This window comes from Diadema antillarum, unplaced genomic scaffold (genome assembly GCF_040938485.1).
Source record: "Diadema antillarum isolate AM-2024a unplaced genomic scaffold, OU_Dant_1.0 seq00001639_RagTag, whole genome shotgun sequence".
In the NCBI taxonomy this organism is placed as follows: Eukaryota; Metazoa; Echinodermata; class Echinoidea; order Diadematoida; family Diadematidae; genus Diadema; species Diadema antillarum.
The window spans coordinates 53,939-73,310 of NW_027272345.1; the positions used below are offsets into that span (position 1 = coordinate 53,939).

The 19,372-nt window shown below is 36.9% G+C and overlaps 1 protein-coding gene across 1 annotated transcript in view; it reads left to right on the top strand.

Moving 5' to 3' along the window:
- Positions 1-6,270, top strand: part of LOC139711307 (uncharacterized) — a 43,952-nt gene extending 37,682 nt beyond the window's left edge. Inside the window, exons 3-7 of the mRNA XM_071623210.1 lie at positions 594-789; positions 1,857-2,022; positions 2,622-2,800; positions 4,477-4,541; positions 5,033-6,270. Of these exons, the coding sequence (XP_071479311.1) occupies positions 594-789; positions 1,857-2,022; positions 2,622-2,800; positions 4,477-4,541; positions 5,033-5,346 (920 nt within the window). The 3' untranslated portion in view covers positions 5,347-6,270. The remainder of the gene's footprint in view (positions 1-593; positions 790-1,856; positions 2,023-2,621; positions 2,801-4,476; positions 4,542-5,032) is intronic.
- The last annotated feature ends 13,102 nt before the right edge of the window (positions 6,271-19,372 follow it).

Sequence of the window (19,372 nt, forward strand, 5' to 3'; positions counted from 1 at the left end):
GATTTGATTTGATTTGTTTCGTTTTGATTTGATTTGATTTGATTTGATTTGATTTAACTTGCTCCAAAAGGTATGCTTCGTTAAAAGCATATGATCTCCTAACAAAGATTTGCATCATTTAAAAGAACTGGACTTGATATTTGGAATGATCGTTCCCATGTTCCAAAGGGGATAAAATCCTCCCGGAAATGGCATTTTGCAGGCCATAAGGTTGAAACGTTCAAATTAGGATTATTCCCCATTAAAAAAAAAAAAAGTCGTCTGTTGTACTGAGAGAGTTAAACTGACATCGTTTATTGCACTGTGAGACTTGAATTAATCACAATGTTTTGAGAGTAATCTTCGCATCTTTTACCTATCGCAGCCATTTTTCGCAGCATCACTACTAAGGTGACAATTCAGTTGAAGAAAGTGTCATAGACTTTACCTTATTATGTAAGTGTTTGAAATAACAAATATGAATGATAAACCTTGATGTATAAAGTAGTCGCCTACTTCTTGCTCTTCGTCTTCTCCTTCTCTAACCGTGTCCCTATTTTCTCCTGGCAAATATTTTGGATCACAGCCATTATCTCTTTTCACTTACCTTTCAGGTATCATCGTCACTCCGTCAAGTTTTATTGGCGCCCTCTTCGGTGGCTGGGTGGTCAAGCGATTTGACCTAAAATACAAAGGTATGCTGAGGTTCACTCTCGGCGTGCTCATCTGTAGTTTGGGTCTTCAATTCGTCTTCTTTATGAGCTGTGAAAGCATCGACTTTGCCGGAGTTACGGTGGATTACAAAATTAGGTAAGCATTTGCCCGATTTTGCTCCTACGTAATTCAGTTTTTGTGGGTCAGAGGAGATGGTAATATCTTGCTTTTTAACTTTTTTGTTTGTTTGAAAGTAGACTTATCGCTTCATAATCAAAGGAAAGAATTTTCTATCCAGGCTCTTTACCCCTTTTTGTGCTTTAGTTTGCAATTTTCTTGCAATCAATGCCACTTCATAGTGTTAGATGGGCAAAGCTCAATGTACTTTTGCTTTTAGTCAAGAGGTTGCTCGCAGAGATTTTAGTTCGTTGTAATCCCAGCATAAAGTTTTCATTCGTTAAACATCGGGGTATAGTATCTGTGCGACATGTATACTCGTAAGCTTATTGATGTAAAGTATTTTCCTTTAAATGTTCTCTTATCTGCCTTGTATTAATTACTATCGTGTGCTAATGATTAGTCAGAGGATCCACTGCTTACTTGAAATACTAAACGGACAATTATCTTCATTAAACATTCTTCAAGTACAATATGGGGGATTAAGAACAGCAATAAATCAACCACTACTGAGAATAACAAGGCATACCCCGGGCCCCTCAAAAAACAGAAGACAATCTTTCTGAAGTCTCTAACAGATGGAAGATCCCAATAAAGTATGGGTAATCGTGATAGTTTACATAATCATTCCATCTCATTACAACTCCTTAAAAATTTTCACTATAACAGCAACAAAAAAGGACATTAATAATGATGAAATTCCGGTTTATTCTTAAGTTCAAAGCTGGGACAGTCACTATAGTGTCCAAAGATGACGAGAAATAATGCTGAATAACCGTGGAAAAGCCAGACCTTGATTCTTATCGCAAAATGCATCTTTGTAGGTCTGAAACGGAGGATGTAAAAGTTTCACATTGTTTAATTCCACTTTGATAAATGATAAGATATCTTCTTCTGTTTAATTTTTATCTTCTTTCCTCCTACGTGTTTAACTTGTTCTCTTTCTCTCTTGTTTCATGCTTTGTTCTGTATATATGTATGCATGTATCTGTCTGTCTGTCTGTTTACTTGTCTGTGTCTCACGTGCTAAATTCCACTCATAACAGCCCCGGGTCCGGCGATCAGGATTTCCCGGTTGACAATGTCTGCAATGAGGATTGTAAATGTACGCACGACTTCCAACCCGTATGTGGACATGATGATGTTTTGTACTACTCGCCGTGCCACGCGGGATGCTCGTTTAAAAACTCTTCAGACGACGACTCGTCAGTGGTAAGCACTTTCATGATTTAAAAAGTAAAAAAAACAAACAACAACAACAACAACAACAACAAACAACAACAATAAGTGCAATTATCCCAGATAAGTCCAAGTATAGCCACATGACTGTGCTTTGGCACTGTGTCTGTTTTAATGTTGAGCACTCACTGTTAGTGTTTCATACGACAAATAAAAACCTAATCAAGTATAAATTTGTATTCCGCGATGATCGGTCTATTCAACGTGATGATAAGCTTATACCTTCATATGGCCCAAAACTGCACGGAAACATTGTGTCATTTTGCAAAAGTAAAGGAAATTTCTTATTATATTATATACACCAAAACACACAGACTGATAACACCTTCATTTTATTCTATTAGCCTACATTCGATTGTTATATCGAGCCTACCGTAGATTTGCTATTGTTGTTGTTGTTGCTGCTGCTGCTACTGCTATACTACTACTGTTGTTGTTGTTGTTTGTTTGTTTGTTGTTGTTGTGGTGGTGGTGGTAGTTATGGTCTTTTTTATTTTTGTTTGTGTGTGTGACAGGGGTGGTTTGTAACGTCCTTTGACCATGTTGCACGTCATTTTTGATACATCCCGCAGACATACTACGACTGCGCTTGCATACCTTCAGCCGCCAACGAGACGGTCGGGTACGGCCACGGGACAGGGGGCCGGTGTGAATACAGCTGTCAGTCACAAACGATGTTTGTCGTCATAGCCTTTCTTCTTATCACGGTCACGTCTATGATAGCGGTTCCTCAACTGACCGCCACGCTAAGGTAAGCACACACACCCAACTAAAGTGTTGCTTCAAAGGTCCTGTTTACCTTATATGGAGCAGTGATTTAAAAAATGTTCAAAATATCACATTTGATGCATATGTGTAGGTCTGTTGCGTCACAAAACATCCTACCATATAAGTGCATATTATGATATGATATCAGTGTTTGTTTGTTTGTTTGTTTGATTTTTCTTCCAACACAATTTCATACATAAATCAAGATTATTTTCAGTAATATCACATGGAATATCAGTAAGCAGATTACAAGTACATGATTCAAAGAAGAAAAGTCGATGTGTAAATTAATTTCATTAACAAAATATAAATCGTATTACCAATTTTCCAAATAATCATCTGAGAAATTATGCGGAAGAAGGACTGTCACTATAAGCAAAAGCTTCAGCACGTGGCAGCCCAGGGACCTATCTGCATAATACACAAAAAAAAATTGTAAAAAGTGTATTTCTCAATAATCCGTAACTGTAGACGGTTTAGTCTGGAAACATTTTTATTATAACTATTGTTCACATTTTGTTTATTTAACAACACTTAACATCGATTATACGGATTCAGATTTTTACAGTGGTTGTTTCTATCCCCAACTCACATTTTAGAATTATTTTAAAGCAACAATGCTCGGTTTTTGTTTCATCTGCAAATGGTAAATTATGTCTTTAAAGTTCGTGTGTCCCTTTTGGAACTATCAAAATTAGATTCCATAAAAGCCGGTATATTGTAGAGATAGGTAATTCATCAGACCTTTCGTTAAACTGATAAAACTGGAAACTTCTTTATGATGAAAACAGTATTGCGGAATCCCAGTGGATTTGTTTGGACCTAAAAAAAAGAAATCCAACCGTTATTCTCGGCACAAAAGGGGAGCGCATATCTCAGACGACATAGGACTAGTTTTCATTTCTATCTTAAAAAGCCCTGAAGTGTATAATTATTATTGTAAGATTTCATACACTATGTTCTGATCTTGGGAGACATTACTCGTCAACCATGCAAAATTTCTTGACGTTTGCAAAGCCTCTGAAACCTCCCTGCCCCTAAATGTATCTATCACCTCATAAATTAGAGACTTTAGATCGACTGTAGTTTGCATCAAAATCTTACTCAAATGATTTGCAACTCGATTTCTGTTCATACAGTAAGCCATATTTCTGATGTAATCTTTATTGTGTGTGTGTGTGTGTGTGGAGGGGGGGGGGGCGGATTCGCGTTCCGTGGCGGAGAAATGACGACAAGCGCAAAGCTTTTATTATTTAGAATAACGACAAAAGAAACCCAAATCATTACATAAATGCAATTCCATCACTACCTTACAACTGGCAGTCAAAAAACTTTACAGTGTATATCTTATGATAATGTTTGAACACTCGTAGCACCCACACAAAAACAAAACAATAACACAAATAAACTATGCAAGTTCATGCAAGTTGTGAAATTCTTTCAGCGAGTTGTGTTTATTGCAACTGATTGACAAATTGCCCTACTTCGACGTAAATAAGCACCAAATTAATCAAACACAAATAATATATTCTTGGGACGGCTGTTTCTGATGAAATGACGTGAAATTTTTACAGCTATTTGATACAATCTTGTTTTCTTTTCTTCCGTTTGTTTCTTTTTCTGCCTGTTTGTTTGTCTGTTTGTGCGTTTCTCTCAAAGATGTGTCGCTCCCTCGCAGAGGATATTCGCCTTGGGTGTTCAGTCCGTCATTTACAGATGTTTAGGTAAGTCAAAGTTTATGTGTGGGTCACCCACAGGTGTCTATCTTTTCAAACAGTGAGACTAAGATTCAATAGATCGTGCCGTTAAAGGGATGGCATAGTTTTGAGACAGATTGGGATTTAAAGTGTAACTTTTTATAACTATTTCTACTTTTAACTAGAAACCATTTATATGACATATTCAAGAGTATGCAATTCGAAGTTTATTTGATGAAAATTGGTTTTCAAATGGCTGAGATAATCCAAAAACAAAGAGGTCCTAATAAACACAAGGTGGGTCTCACCTTTATTAGACCACATTTTTTTACTTGGTTTTTTTTTGTGTATCTCTGCCATTGCAAAACCAGTTTTTATCAGATAAGCTTGAATAATTGGGACTTTAATGTATCAGTGCATTTTTACAGTTTTTATGTTGTCTGTTTGTCTTGTTTTCATGATTTTCCTAATGGCATGTATTGTTATTCCGGTCATTCTTTCACTCTTGGGGGGACTAGGCTCCATTCCAGGCCCAATCATTTTCGGCTCGCTGATCGACCGCACCTGTCTCATATGGGAGGAGGAAGAGTGTGATGACAGCCGGACCTGCTGGCTCTACAACAACGCCGACTTCAGCCGCTACACCCTCATCATGCTCCAGTCCGCCAAGGGCCTCTCCATCCTCTGCATCATCCTTGCCCTCGTCACCTACAGGCCGCCCAGCGACGACGAAGAAAAGAACGACGACAGCGCACCGACCACGGTCAGCGCGGAGCTCACGGAAATCCCGCGCGTGGAGGACCATGTAGACGAAAAAGCACCGCAGGTATAAACATCAATAACTATATCATTTTCAAGGATGAAATATGAAAATAGAAGAATCATTCCATTTTAAGCGTGAATGAGTGGGGACCAACTCGGAATCTTACATAGTGATGTAGGAGATTCTCTGAAGAGTAAAGCCAAATGTTTTCACCAAAGGTGCATTGACACGAGACACGAGCTCGCCTTCGACCACTATGATGAGCAAATGTTGTTTTTTTTTTCCGCTCACGAAGGGAGCGCTGCCTTATGCCTTACCAATGAAACCAGATGAGGTGACTTTCACGTTTTTGTGTGTGTAGATAAATGACTTGACGTGTGATGTAATAATTGCTCGTGATAAAACTTTGTTTTTTGCGCAGTGTTGTTTTCTTTTTAAAGGTAGTATCCATTGTTCCTCGTTAGCTGGCAAAATGTGAAAAACGAATGAAATCTTCAAAGGAATAACATGGAAGTTTCATTACGATGCTTTGCTTTGCTTAGGCTTGTGTAGATAAATCTACCTCCTTATGCGGCAGTTAGAACGAACTGTTTATCCTGGTTTTGTTTTTCTCTTTCCTTTAGACTGTGTTCATTCTCTCTCTCCGCTCCACCCCCGTCCCTCTCCCGTCCCCCCCCCCCCTTTCTCTCTTCCTTGCATGTCATACGACACTATTAGCATGATTAGTTTAAACAAGCTCTGACCTTTGCTCTATAGCCGTTAGCTCATCAGGGTATGTAAATTAACTACCTAGTCACCTTTCAGTACGCAAATCTCAATTTTTATTCCTACCCGATGTCACCTTAAATCAAGATGTCAGTTTGCACCTCCCTGGCCATGGTAAGCCTTATAGAGCTTGCTAACGCCCGGTACTTCGCACGCAAATAATTATGGGATACTACCTCTCAGAACTAATATATTTCAATTTACTTTGTCTATTAAGTGTTTGGAATATGATAATCATACATAGAAAAGGTATTTAAAAAAAAATGTTAATCTTACGGCTACATTGTGCCTGTCATTTCGTATCTTATGACTTCAATTACCTTAACCAACGTTGACCAAAGGCAATAAACATAAACCTCATTCTGCTTTAAAAAAGAAAAGAAAATAAAAAACAGAAAAAAAATCTCTGACGGTTAGACAGGATAGTCGTATTATACAGGAGGTTTTTATTGTTATTGTTGTTGTTGTTGTTGTTGTTGTTGTTTAAATCCTGAATCCTGTGCGCTCAAAACTTGTATTCAGATGATACCGTTTTGATATTGTGTGTACTGCAATAGTATGGCCGAGTGATTTTAATGTTCCTTTTTTTCTTCCTATGTGTGGACTCCTATTCTTGATTCTAGCTCACGCATGCATTCCAAGTCTGCGGCGTTATTTTAGGCAAACAGTATATGAATTCTTATGGCCATAACTTGAGAATGAAGACTAGAGTATTTTCTAAGCTCTTATACCTACACTGACTAAGACTTTCCGAATCGTACAATTTGACTTTCAGCCATCAGGCAGTGCAAAAGAAAGAAGAATGTAAACGTATATCCCCGTTAATGGATATTTGAGATTAATATCTAAGTCTGTGCTCATTACGTGTAGCGGGAGCTGTGTAAAAACTAGCGCAGGGTAGTGTTTTATTTGTAAATAGAAAAACAAAAGGCATTGCATTCCATACTTCCATCGTGAAAAAAAAAAGCTTTTTATATTCAACGTTTACAGCGTGAAAATACATCTGACGACATAGTAAATTAACAACATCTGCAACACTCAGATTCAGATTAGCTTTATAGATTATTTAAGCGTATTGCTTGCTACGTTTCCGGTATAGGTCTAGAGCTTATAGAGAACGACAGGAGTTTATTGTTGTTGTTGTTTTTTTTTTTTTCATTGTGGAGATAAACACTCATGATCCTAGTGTTTTCTAATATCTTCCAAACTATTTTGATGCTCGTGTTTTGACATTTCATCTATGTTTTATTTTAGTTTTGTACAATGTCATCGTTATCGAAAGTCCTTCGAGGTATAGCCGTAATGGCAATAGTTCTATTTGAATACTACTAGGCGGCAGTAAAATGCTATAGCATTATTATTAAACGTTAATGGTCTTGGTCTCTGTCAAAATAATTCATTAAAAAGATATGAGTATGGAGATATGACAGCGAAAATGTTTTACTCGGAACCCCTCTACATTGCTATTAATGTTTAGTGCAGGTACCATATTCTGTATTCTTGCTAAATTCAAAAGAGTTACCCAAGCATTCAATGAATAAAATTTGCATAGTGATGGGGATAGATTGATAAGCAGCACGCGTCTCTCGTGGCGTGTATATTAGTTTGACTTCACTCCTGTGAAGTGACATTAAAATCAACAGGAAGCTCTACGTTGTGCAATATCATTAGTGATAGTTACTTATCATCACCATCGGGAAGAGATTATGAACGTGTATACTGACATCAGTTAGAGCAAACTTTGTATTAACAAAATTAGAGAATTAGTACTTAAGCGTAGAATGTTGTTGGGGTCCTACAACAGCTGCAACATCTCAATTAGACGGTTAAAGGACGCCCCCTCTATGGTCAAGGAGTATTGCAGCTTACAAAATGACGACTGAGTGATTCAAAATACTTTTTCGTCTCGCGTCAAGTAAGGACTGGTGTTACGTGTCTCCTTCTGGTTCGCAGTTCGAGCGGGACACGAGCATCGTACTCTCACTGTACGCTGCCCCGGTAACTCCGGCGTGGTTACTGAGCACATCGCCTTCTGCCTCCGCGGAGAAGACCCTGTTTGACTTAGGCGCACAAACCTTCTACACAACGTAGACCAAACCACTTTAAAAGAGAGCGATTTTACCCTTTGCCTTCGGGAATCTGTTGGACTGTTTCGCAAAGTATGTGAGAAATTCAGAATATTCGTAGGGATTGGGTTAAGACTATTGCAGCTGACAAAGTAGCAATCTGTCAATGTAGTGACAAAAGGTAGCAATTGCTGTCATAGGTCTGCTATTATTTTTATCACTGGAATATAGAAGCTCTGTTGATTATAGAAAAAAAAACCTCTGGTAGGATAGTGATTTGAAATATTTCAATATTCTGAGAATAGTCATCTTCTTAACGCTTTAAAGACTTTAACCACCGACGAAAAGTGACATATAGCAGGTTGCAACCCAAGTGCATTAATCTTCCTCAGTTTTTCTTGTCACGTGCATGGTCCCTTGTAGTTTGGGGCGTTGTCTGTACACCTGTTTGTTGGTCTATCTGTCTGACTGTCTGTCTGTAAAATTCTGTAAAACGCATTGATTGCTGCACTTTTGACACGAGTGAATTTCCTTCCATGTGCCTAGTTCTGGAAATATAAACCAAGACGTTTTAATTGTCAGTGATTGTATAATCGTTTCAATTTTTGAATACGCTAAAACATTCCATTTTTAGGCAAACTGTTTTCAAAAAATTATGATTGTACAAGTCTTGATCGTGCTGATAAACATGCTTGTATTCCTGTGTATGTAAAACGTAATTACAGAAATTTCATATTTATTCATGTGTCCTTTCTATTATCTCTTAATTAAATCATGTTTGAATAGAATTTAGAATATTGAAAAGTCTACTTATTCAAGTCATTTCAACTCCGAGACATTTAATGTTAAATGTATGAGGCACTGATCCAGTGTTTGAATTGTTAAAATCCGGTAATGTTTTCTGTGATGGTGCTTAAAAAGCTTGAACCAGTTGCTAGGAATCACAACCTCTGCACCCTCCCGCTCTACTTCAAAAACTTTTGAAATTTGATCTTTTGACATGTTGAGACAATCAACTTATTATGTTGATTCGACCTTATTGACCCATATAAGAATGGACCTGTTTTCCTGGTATTCTATTAAAAAAAAAACGATCGTTGTGGGAAGCTGTCCTTTTAATTGTTGTACTTTTAAAGCGGTCTTTTCAGCGCAAATCAAGAACCCGAATCAGAGGTGACAATCCTTTATTTAATAACCGGCATCACCATCAGCCGATCATTAATTAATGTTGCTCAAGTTCATTTTTCAAAGCTAATTTCCAGAGTAGGGCCTATATCTATTGCCCTTGGAGCAAAACTGCTTCAAAGTTTAAATTGAAATTCTTCAGTCTTCGTAATCAACTGTGTGCACGAGTCACGTGATTTTGAGCAGCCAATAGAGATATGTTTAAAGCCAGTCGTCTTCGAGCGTCATTAAAAAAGGAATTCTTAAATTTTCCGTATGTGTCTTTCATGTCCATTGTCTTATCAATACCAGTGGGGTTTTGTCAGAATCAGGCAGATACCGACATAGAGAGAATATTATGTATTCTGAGTGTATGATACGATTACTGATATTAAATTTGATATTCATCGATTTCTTGTTTTCCATTAAAAAAAAAAGCTTTTTAACCACTCTTCACACACTACGGACCACACAGGATTTAGTATCATTAGTAGTATAATGTACCTAAAATAGCAGATCTATACGTAAGAGAGGTAAAACAGTGGAGCTGTCTAAAGATGGCGATGTTCTTGACGTCACAATTTCATGGTTATACTCCCTTGATGACTTGATGATCTAGATTTTTGTTACTTATCTTCTGAAAGAGTGTTGTCATATTCAAGATTCAGCAAAGTCTGTCCAATCGTGCCAAAGACTATCACAAACAAGGAGTCTATAGTTGTTGTTGCATTATTTTCGTTGTAACGTATGTTAGTATATAGTCATACGAGTCGACACGATCGATGATTTCGATTGAAGCGCTGGAAAATATTGTTAGAGGTTCTTTGTTTACAGTGTAAACGTTGTTCTGTTTGTATGATACTCGGCTTCAAAAAGCACATGCTCTAGTTGGACTCACCATTTATGTAACTTTCCCTACTGGAAAGAACACAGTGTCTCACAGTGTGTTGACAGTGTGGTCACATAGTCGACTATGTGAAAATGCTCGGATTTAACAGTGTGGAGATGATTTCACACTGTGGATTGGTTTTCACAGAGTGTTCACCTGGTCTTGTTCTGTGTCACACTGTGAATTGATGATTCACAATGTGTTCACACTGATAAAAAACTCGAATTTAACTTTGAAGAGAATTCACACTGTGTTCACAATGTGTTCACACTGTGTTTCTCACACTGTAGGACACTGTGTTCTTTCCAGCAGGATTGCTTCCTGTTCTAAGTCTACGTAGATTTCAGAATCTGGTTGTGAACTGATCAACCTCAATTTCAGACTATTTTTAAACTGCCTAGTTACCATGGTTGTAACGAAGTGACATCGACAACTATAGGCTAGATGATTATTTTCACGCATTCGTATTTCTTGGGCTCGTGTATCGAATGTGAGAAAAGCGAAGCAATTGTATGCTGCGTTTGTTTGCTTGTTTATACATTCGTTTATCTGCATAATTTGTTGCACGTAACAGCTTCACTGAAACTGTACTGTCAAAAGTCAGTATCGACGTACATTTTTGCGTATAGTTCCTAAGTGCTACCTGTGCCAAACCATGTGAACTTATGATATCATTATACGTCGACTCGTGTGCAAAGTAAGTTTTGGGTAATTTGCAATCTCTATCGTTTTGTGCCTCCGCGTTCAGCGTACTTTCTGATTATTAGAGACACTAATGGCGGGGAAAAAGTGGATACTATACTGCCGTTTCCATGGTTACAACCATAATTGCTACGTACGTAAATGTTGTCGTTTTATTTTTGTTTCTTTTTTATTTGAGGATAGCTGCAATCGAAAAGTTTATGAAATAAATTCTATGCACAATTCAGGAATGTGATTCTGTACATATGGATATGTCAAAATGGCAATGATCACAACATGAATATTTATGAAATCATTGAAATCAATAAATTATATTTCCACTTTACAAGTGTATGTGTCTTACTCTTTTCAGTGGTACAGTTGATGCGTGCTTGAGTTGACTGTTTCGTGTTGTATGAGTAAAAAGTGTGCTTCTGTGCAACTGCCTGCGTGGCCTGCATGTGCCCAGACATGCTGGTCAGCTACAGATGTAAATGTACGGATGTAGTTTTTTTCCCACCGAAATTGGGTGGACATACATGAGAAGATGTCTGACAACGATAAACCACTAAAATACTTAAATGAAAACAAGGGAAATCAAAGGAAATTTGACTAAAAGAATAGATCACTGTACGCCACATTAAGCCACAATTTCGACGTTGGCATACGAGCTTTGGGGTTCGGTTCCCGCCTGGTTCTTTCAATCTTGGACAAGATGTCTAACCCACGACTCACCGCTTGAATAATCTATAAGAACGAAAGGGGGAACGTCACGAGCTTTACACCCACGAGTCATACAGCCCATGAGCTGGAAAACAAGTAAAATAGGTACAAGAGCTATATGGCCCACGATATCGACACTAGCCAAATATGGCCCATGAGCTCGTCAAGTGATAAAGTAGGCACAATATGAGCCCGACACTATGCAAAAAAGGCCCATAAGCTCGACACTAGGTAACTTAGGGCAATGAGCTCGAAACTAGGGGGAAAAAGAAGGCCCTAGAGCCCGACACTAGACAGAAAAGGCCCTTGAGCTCAACACTAGGTAAATTAGGCCCACAATCTCGACACTCGGCAACTAAGGCACACGAAGTCAACAGGATCAACACCGCCATCTTTAAACCAATCATGATACATGCTTCTCTGTACAGGGTGCCCCGATAATGACATAAGACAGAAATGAATAATGGGATTATGTACTATTAAATGACGCGTACGTTCGGATCAACCTACCGTAACCACTTCCAATCATTGAAATGAGGTTTACAAGGAAGCTTTTCACAAATCTCCCATGTGTCTTAAAATGATTCAGGAAAAGAAGACGCATCCATACAAGAGTTTTATATTCCTTCGCAAATTTTTCATTTTGAGGAGAATTCAAAAACAAAAACTACAAATCTATGCGTAGCTGCAATATCAAAGCTATCGTCAATCGACATCATTTCAAACATAACAGTTTCAGAGTTTATTACAAATATTGTTTCTCTAATAACTTGGTTCGTAAATAATTCTTGACCCTTGGATAGAATAATTTGCACAGAAAATATCTAACTGGTGAAGTAGGCCTAGTAGAAAAAAAAAGGAGAAATAAATCTTGGCACCCGGTCCATTTATATTCCAGCTGAAAAGCAGGCGAGTCTAAATAACACAATGTCCTTTATCAAAGATTTGAAGCCCTACATCGTTGTTTTGTTTTGTTTTGTTCTATTTTTCCCCGGGGGTGGGGTGTCTATGAAGAGCACAATGTTATCGGGGAAGAAAGTTGATAACTGGAAACGATCTATGGCGCCTGATAACATAAGGACATTAGCCCCTCCAATCAATATGTTATTACTGCAACACCCTGTACAAACACGTACATGTCGTTGGTACAAATGGCGCTGTTCATTCTGTCGAGTTGGTAGACCCAAGGAGGTACTAGGCAAAGCTTTGCCTAGTACCTCCTTGGTAGACCTTATTAGCCTAACGCTATTAGCCTAGCGAGCCGAAATGCCTTTTCTTTTCTTTTTTGCCTTGCGGCGAGCTCGTGGGCTATATGACTCGTGAGTGTCGAACACGTGGGATACGAACCATATTTTGAACGATCTACTTGCACATAGGTCACAATGGCCGACAATACACACCTCTCAAGCAACCCACGAGTAAACACTTCCTAAGAGCCTGGAATAATCGTTAAAAAGAAAGGTATGTAGAACTCATGCCACAAGGTAACTTTCAGTATTAACTTGAATTTTCCAGAGGCCCGGTTTGTAAAGTATAGACACAGCTCAAGACGTACACTGAATAATTGTGACGCCGGCCGGAGAAACCGCGGCGCCTGTCACATTTGCCAAAAGGACGGTGGTATAAAAATCAATGATTGGTCGATGGTAACTGACAGCCTGAATTTGTTTTGGATGGAAAGAGCATCACCCTCGGAGGTTTAGATCAGGAGCCTACATGTAGGTTGCGAGGACAAGGAAATATTTACTGCAAATGCATGATGACTTGTGTTGATTTAATGATAGGCCTCTCTTCAATATCATAGGTGGCCAAAATAAATGAATGTCTAAATACGTGCCTTACGCCTTAAAAAAGACTACAATTTTGTCAATGACTAGTCTGGTTTCCATACCCTTTGCCAACTGGACTCCGCGGCGACATCGAAAACCACCCTAAACTATACCAGTTTTCGACGTTGAGGCCGTCAACATCCTCAATAGCGAAATAGTACGAGCACATGGTCTGGAAGCCTGACTAGTCAGTGACGTAATCTGTTGAATATTGCTTGAGTATTGTATTATGATAACAAAAGAAAATGTAATGCACCTTTATTGCGACTGAACATCACGTACATTTCCATGTTATTTATTTGATTGACAAACTACAGTACATTGCAGGAAAACATGCAAATACTGTTCAGTCTAGGGTCAGAAGGGGAAGGTGCATTCCATTTTCTTTTGTTACCACATTAGTATTATATTTTCCAGTAATTGACTGATGACGTCATTGACATCTTTGTTTGGAAGGCAATTTGTTGTTGTGTCCAAGCAATCTGGAGAAACACAGTAAACAATTCGAATTAAATATACGACCCTTTTTGAAATAATCTTTAGGCCACATAAATGACGATCTGGGTATTATAAATCAATACAGGTCAACGTGTATTCATATTGCATAGTCCCTTTAAATCTAACGACTCACTTCGTTTCGTTTGAGTCTAGTTGTAATACGCTTATATATCAAATTTATAATTTTGAAGAGTTTATTGTTATAGGATGAGGACCAAAAGTATTTGGATCTTTAAGAAAACACAATCGACTTAAGACTCAGTTTAGATATGTTTCGCTAGATATATGGGCCAATTAGTACTTTTTACGTTTGATTCAAGACAATAATACGTCCTTCTTTCAGTCTGTCATAAAGCCTGTGAGATTTACGGCCTGTCAGCCGATCATCTATCACCAAATGTCATCAGGTGTATTTAGTAGACAAATATTTGGACGGTCTATGTCATCATTGCTTCCATGTGAATGATGGTGGACTTTGACTTGTCCGACTGGGAAGCAGATAAGATGGCGTGTGTTCTTTTAAAGACATTATTTGCCATTTGCAGATCATACAAAAAACCCAGTTTTAATGCTTATAGAATAGTTCTAAAATGTGAGTTAGGGATAGAAACAATCAGTGTAAAAATGTTAACCAGTATAATCAATATTAAGTATTGTTCAATAGGCAAAATGTGAACAATAAGTGTAATATAATTGTTTCCAGACTAAACCATGTGCAGGTATGGTTTATTGAGAAAAATAGTGATATCCCCTCATATTTCAGGTTTTATTGCGAAATCGTAATATGGTAGGATTTGATGTGATACAACTGACCTACACATATGCATCAAATTTGATAACTAGAGCATTTCTGAAATTATTGCTCCAAATGGTAAACAATACATTTCAAGGAAACATCCCTATGATTTGCAGACTTTTGTATATGCACGTCTGTGCACTGGTATATTGGGTACAGTGTTTCAAAATTAATAGTGATTGCACGGCGTGAGAAAAAAGAATGTTTTCAAAATCCATAACAAATAACAATAAACGAGGTTGACGACATAGCATCTTCACATCAGACATGTCAGAGTGCATGATTGGGTGCTCAAGAAAGCAGAACAAACGAAGAAGGCATGCATAATTTCTAGACAGGTGAACTTCATACCTAAGAGTAAGACAGAGGTATTGTATAAGAATGACATTGGTCCACTGCAATATGTGAGCTTCCTATAAATGTCATCATTCTTGTTCAATGTATCATAATTTGATTCTTTTTTTAAAAATAGATAGAGTATTGGTTTAACTGCTCAAAAACCACAATTAATTCCATAAACCAATATAAGGCACTATAGACTTATGTATTACATGGCGTAAAATGATATGAAACGCCTGGAATGCCCCTTTAAACTTGCACTTTACTACCTACGCGTTAATACATAACCTACTTGCCCGACTTGCTGCTGTATTTTCTACCAACACAGCAAGGATTAAGCACGATCCAAATGGCAAAATACAACACTGGGGGTATTGACATTGCTGTCGTACACCTACGATCAATGTCGAGCTCACACTCTTCGTTCAATTCTTGCACACGTGAAGTGTGGACAGACTAAATCAATTTTCATGCTATAAAGACACTCTACATGTGTACCTTTCTGCTTTAGCACAGTGTACTGTGCATTAATAATGTGAAAGCATGAAATTATCATTGTAAATCTGGGTGAAATACATAATGCTGTATAGATAGCAAAGTCAAAGTCTAATTACGCCCTCCTTCGATATACATTGGCTATTGCATAAGTATAATCTGCCATATAGTGTATAATGTATACATATACAGTCAATTCTGCCTTAGAGGCCACCTGTCTATAACGGCCACTTTTTTGTCTCTTTTGGGTGGCCGCTATAGACGGGTTTGACTGTAAATAAATTGGTACAATATATATATATATATATATATATATATATATATGCATATATATATATAACTATATATATAACTATATATATATAATATATATATAATATATATTTATATATATATAATATATATATATAATATATATATATATATATATATGATTAATGAATGAGAATTGAAGCTTCTTCAATGTCTGTCTCATTATTCCTCTCTTCTTCTCTATGGATGTTTCTTGAATGGTATAGATATCTGTCTCTCATTTACAAACATTCTTCCAAATCATCTTAAAATATCTCTTCGTCTCTCTTCTACTCCTCTCATCCGTTTCCCGCTTGGTCGGTGAAAGGTTTGTGTTTATGTAGGGCCGTGGAGCTACCAAACTGCTTGGTAACACCATATGGTAGGTCGTATAAAGTGTACATAGCGCACATTATTGTGCCTGTCTCTCAATGTTATCTGAAACAATGTTCGATAATAATGCTTGTCTCCATTACAAGTATTCGTATCGCAGTCTTAGAATAGATGTTTAAACATATTCTATGGAGCAAACAACTTTTCATGGTTACAGTCACTTCGAGTGTCGTCGTGGATATGGCGAGTAAACAGAAGGATGTATCAAGACATGCACTTGTTGGTGCATATCATTTTTTTTTTTGCCACGTTGATGTTTTGGTGATAATGATACCTATTAATGCATTCTCATCCATCCCTACAACTTCTACACTCATGCCTATCATCTCTATTACATATGGGCTAGCAGCGATGTCGCGGATAAAATGATTTCTAAAGAAAGTCCGAACCTACCATTTCTCATGTCTTGATGTAAATCCCAAGTTCTGTCAAAATACGTTTAAGATGAGGGAGCTGTCATTTCATTTACGATAACTTAGGGTGTCAGTATACTGGGAGTCATTGTTCAGTAAGGAAACAAAAAAGGAACTTGATTCTTAGCATCTGTTTTCACGTCAAAAAGTGTTTTAGGGTGCCATATACCCAAGAGAGAATTTGGTTTGATTTCACAATATAACTAGGTAAGCGATTTATTTTAAGTTGAAAGTACCAAAATTTCCTTCCCTAAAGCAAAAATGTGTGCAGTATGTGAAAAAATACAGATTGGTCGAAAAGGAAATAACTATAAAAAGCAAAAACTAATTAATTTCCTAGAGGCAAAGTGGCAAAAAATAGAAAACAATATCGCACACTGTAAAAAGAAAAAGAATAAAAAATAGTTTTACAGGAAAGAAAATATACAGATTTGTTCTGTTTGAACTAAATACAGCAATTCTGTTGTGGTTTTTACACTTAGCCAGTAAAAACACTTCATTTTTAGGTGTGCAACTGAGTCACATCAGAAACCTGTGATTTTAAGGCAAAACTGGATTATTTCATACAGTTTTCGTGTAATTTTGCAGTTTAAATTGTTCAACTTAGAGTATTTTTTACAGATTTCTATATTCCAACAATGATTTCTTGAATTAAATGATTCGACGTAGAATTACTTAGACATGACTTAATTTCAATGCAGAAACTGATAATATTTATCCCAGTTCCACTTATGTATGTCGATTTGATTGAATAGAAATTTACATTTCATGTAGATTATTGCAAACAATTAATAAGAAGCATTTTTAACAGTTGCTCGTGAATTTCACTCTATAACTTACGTTTTATATGTCGTTTTGATAAGACAGAAATTTCCGTTTAATGTAAATTATTGCACATAATATGAGTAACATTTTTACACAATTCCATTTACAGTGAAAAAAAAAAGTAATTGAAACGGTCGATCACAACAGGGGGTGCAAAAATAAAATCTGCCTCCGGCCCTCCCATCTGCTTTCCCCCACATTCCTCTTTCCTTTCCTCCTCCGTCTTTCTGCCTCATCCCTTTCTTCTATCCCCCTTTTAACCCCCTTCTATCTATCTCTCTTGACTTGGCGTTTATTGTCCTTATCTCAATGGCCAGGTCAGGGTTCATACTATTATAAAGGAAAAGCAATGGAGAGCGCATTAAAGAGCTGTTCTAATCATACCTTTGTTATTTTTTCCTTTTTTTCCTTTTTATATTGTGTTTCTTTTTTGTTTTTTGTTAGTTATTTTAATCCAAAAATGTTGTTTCCTCTCCATTTAATTCCCTCGTTTTCTATTGTATTAAATAGGATTCACGTAGTATAATGTATACCTAAGAGATATGCACAACAGGCAAATATTATTTTTTCCCATATAATACGACCAAAAAAGGGTGGGGGTGTGGTTAATATATGGGTGGGGTAAATACACCAATCATTACCTTAGTCCGAAAATGGATTTTGGCTGTCATAGAATGAAAGAAAAAAAAAACCAACCAGAATGCAAAACAGAGGTCTTAACAAAAGGTTTCTGACCGCATACCAGTATATTTTCTTTTCATACATGAGTACACAGAGAATATTTCAACTCGAGTAATCTCATGAATTAATACAACATTTCACTATCCTTATGGTATCATTTCAATATTGAGGCCATCATATCGGCAGTGATTATATCAATTAGTATCGACGGAATTAACAATAACAAATATAAGGCTTGGAGAGAAATAAAAGAATCGTTTTTATTACGTGATGCTGAAAGTACTGATCAAAACGTATTGCAATTCATGAATACACAGGAAAACTCGGTGTTCGACAGGTTGGTCGGCTGTCGACTAGGACTGGTCGGCTGTCGACTTTTAAAAAGCCTGTTACGCAATAAGTTGAATCACGTTATCATTTCATCTGAACCAGATAGCTTTGAACTTTTGTACAAATAAATCATCGCCGGCGTGGATATGTCTTCTGCACTGACATAATAGGCTGCATATGTCACACGGACAGATATGATGCTGAATTATAACTGCTTTTTGCTTATGCGTAAACCAGAAAACCACAAACACGTGTACCCATAAAAAGTAAGAATACATCACCATTGTATGACGTGATACATAATCTATACAAGAGTAAATGATACACAAACACACATATGTATATATATATATATATATATATATATATATATATATACTGTATATATGTGTATATATATGTATATACACCAATAAGATTTAGAATATGATTGCACTCTTTCATCGCTTATACAAACTTCTCGACATATTAATTGTAGTATATGAAAGTTGTGATATATCAACACCCCCACTGCATGAACATTTCTGACAGGGAAAACAATTAATTTGATTAATACGCCTCATCAACATTGCTACCACTGGCAGAATAGCATGCCGGTGAAATACATTACGGCTTACTATAATATCGGATTTCCTATAAGAATTTCTAATTTCTAAAGAATATTAGACCATCACAAAAGCACTTTTATACCAGAATTTATGACAGGATTTGTGATACCTTTACTCCCTATTTTTGTAATAAAAAAAAATGACAAACAACAAAAGACATATTCCCTAATTAATAAAGACACACAGACGCACATATACACACACATCCTCCTATGTGATGTATACGTGTATTACCTTCACAAAAGCTTACAGATATGAAAACCCAGGAAAATTCAAAATTGCATGGACTGAATTGAATTAAACATCAGG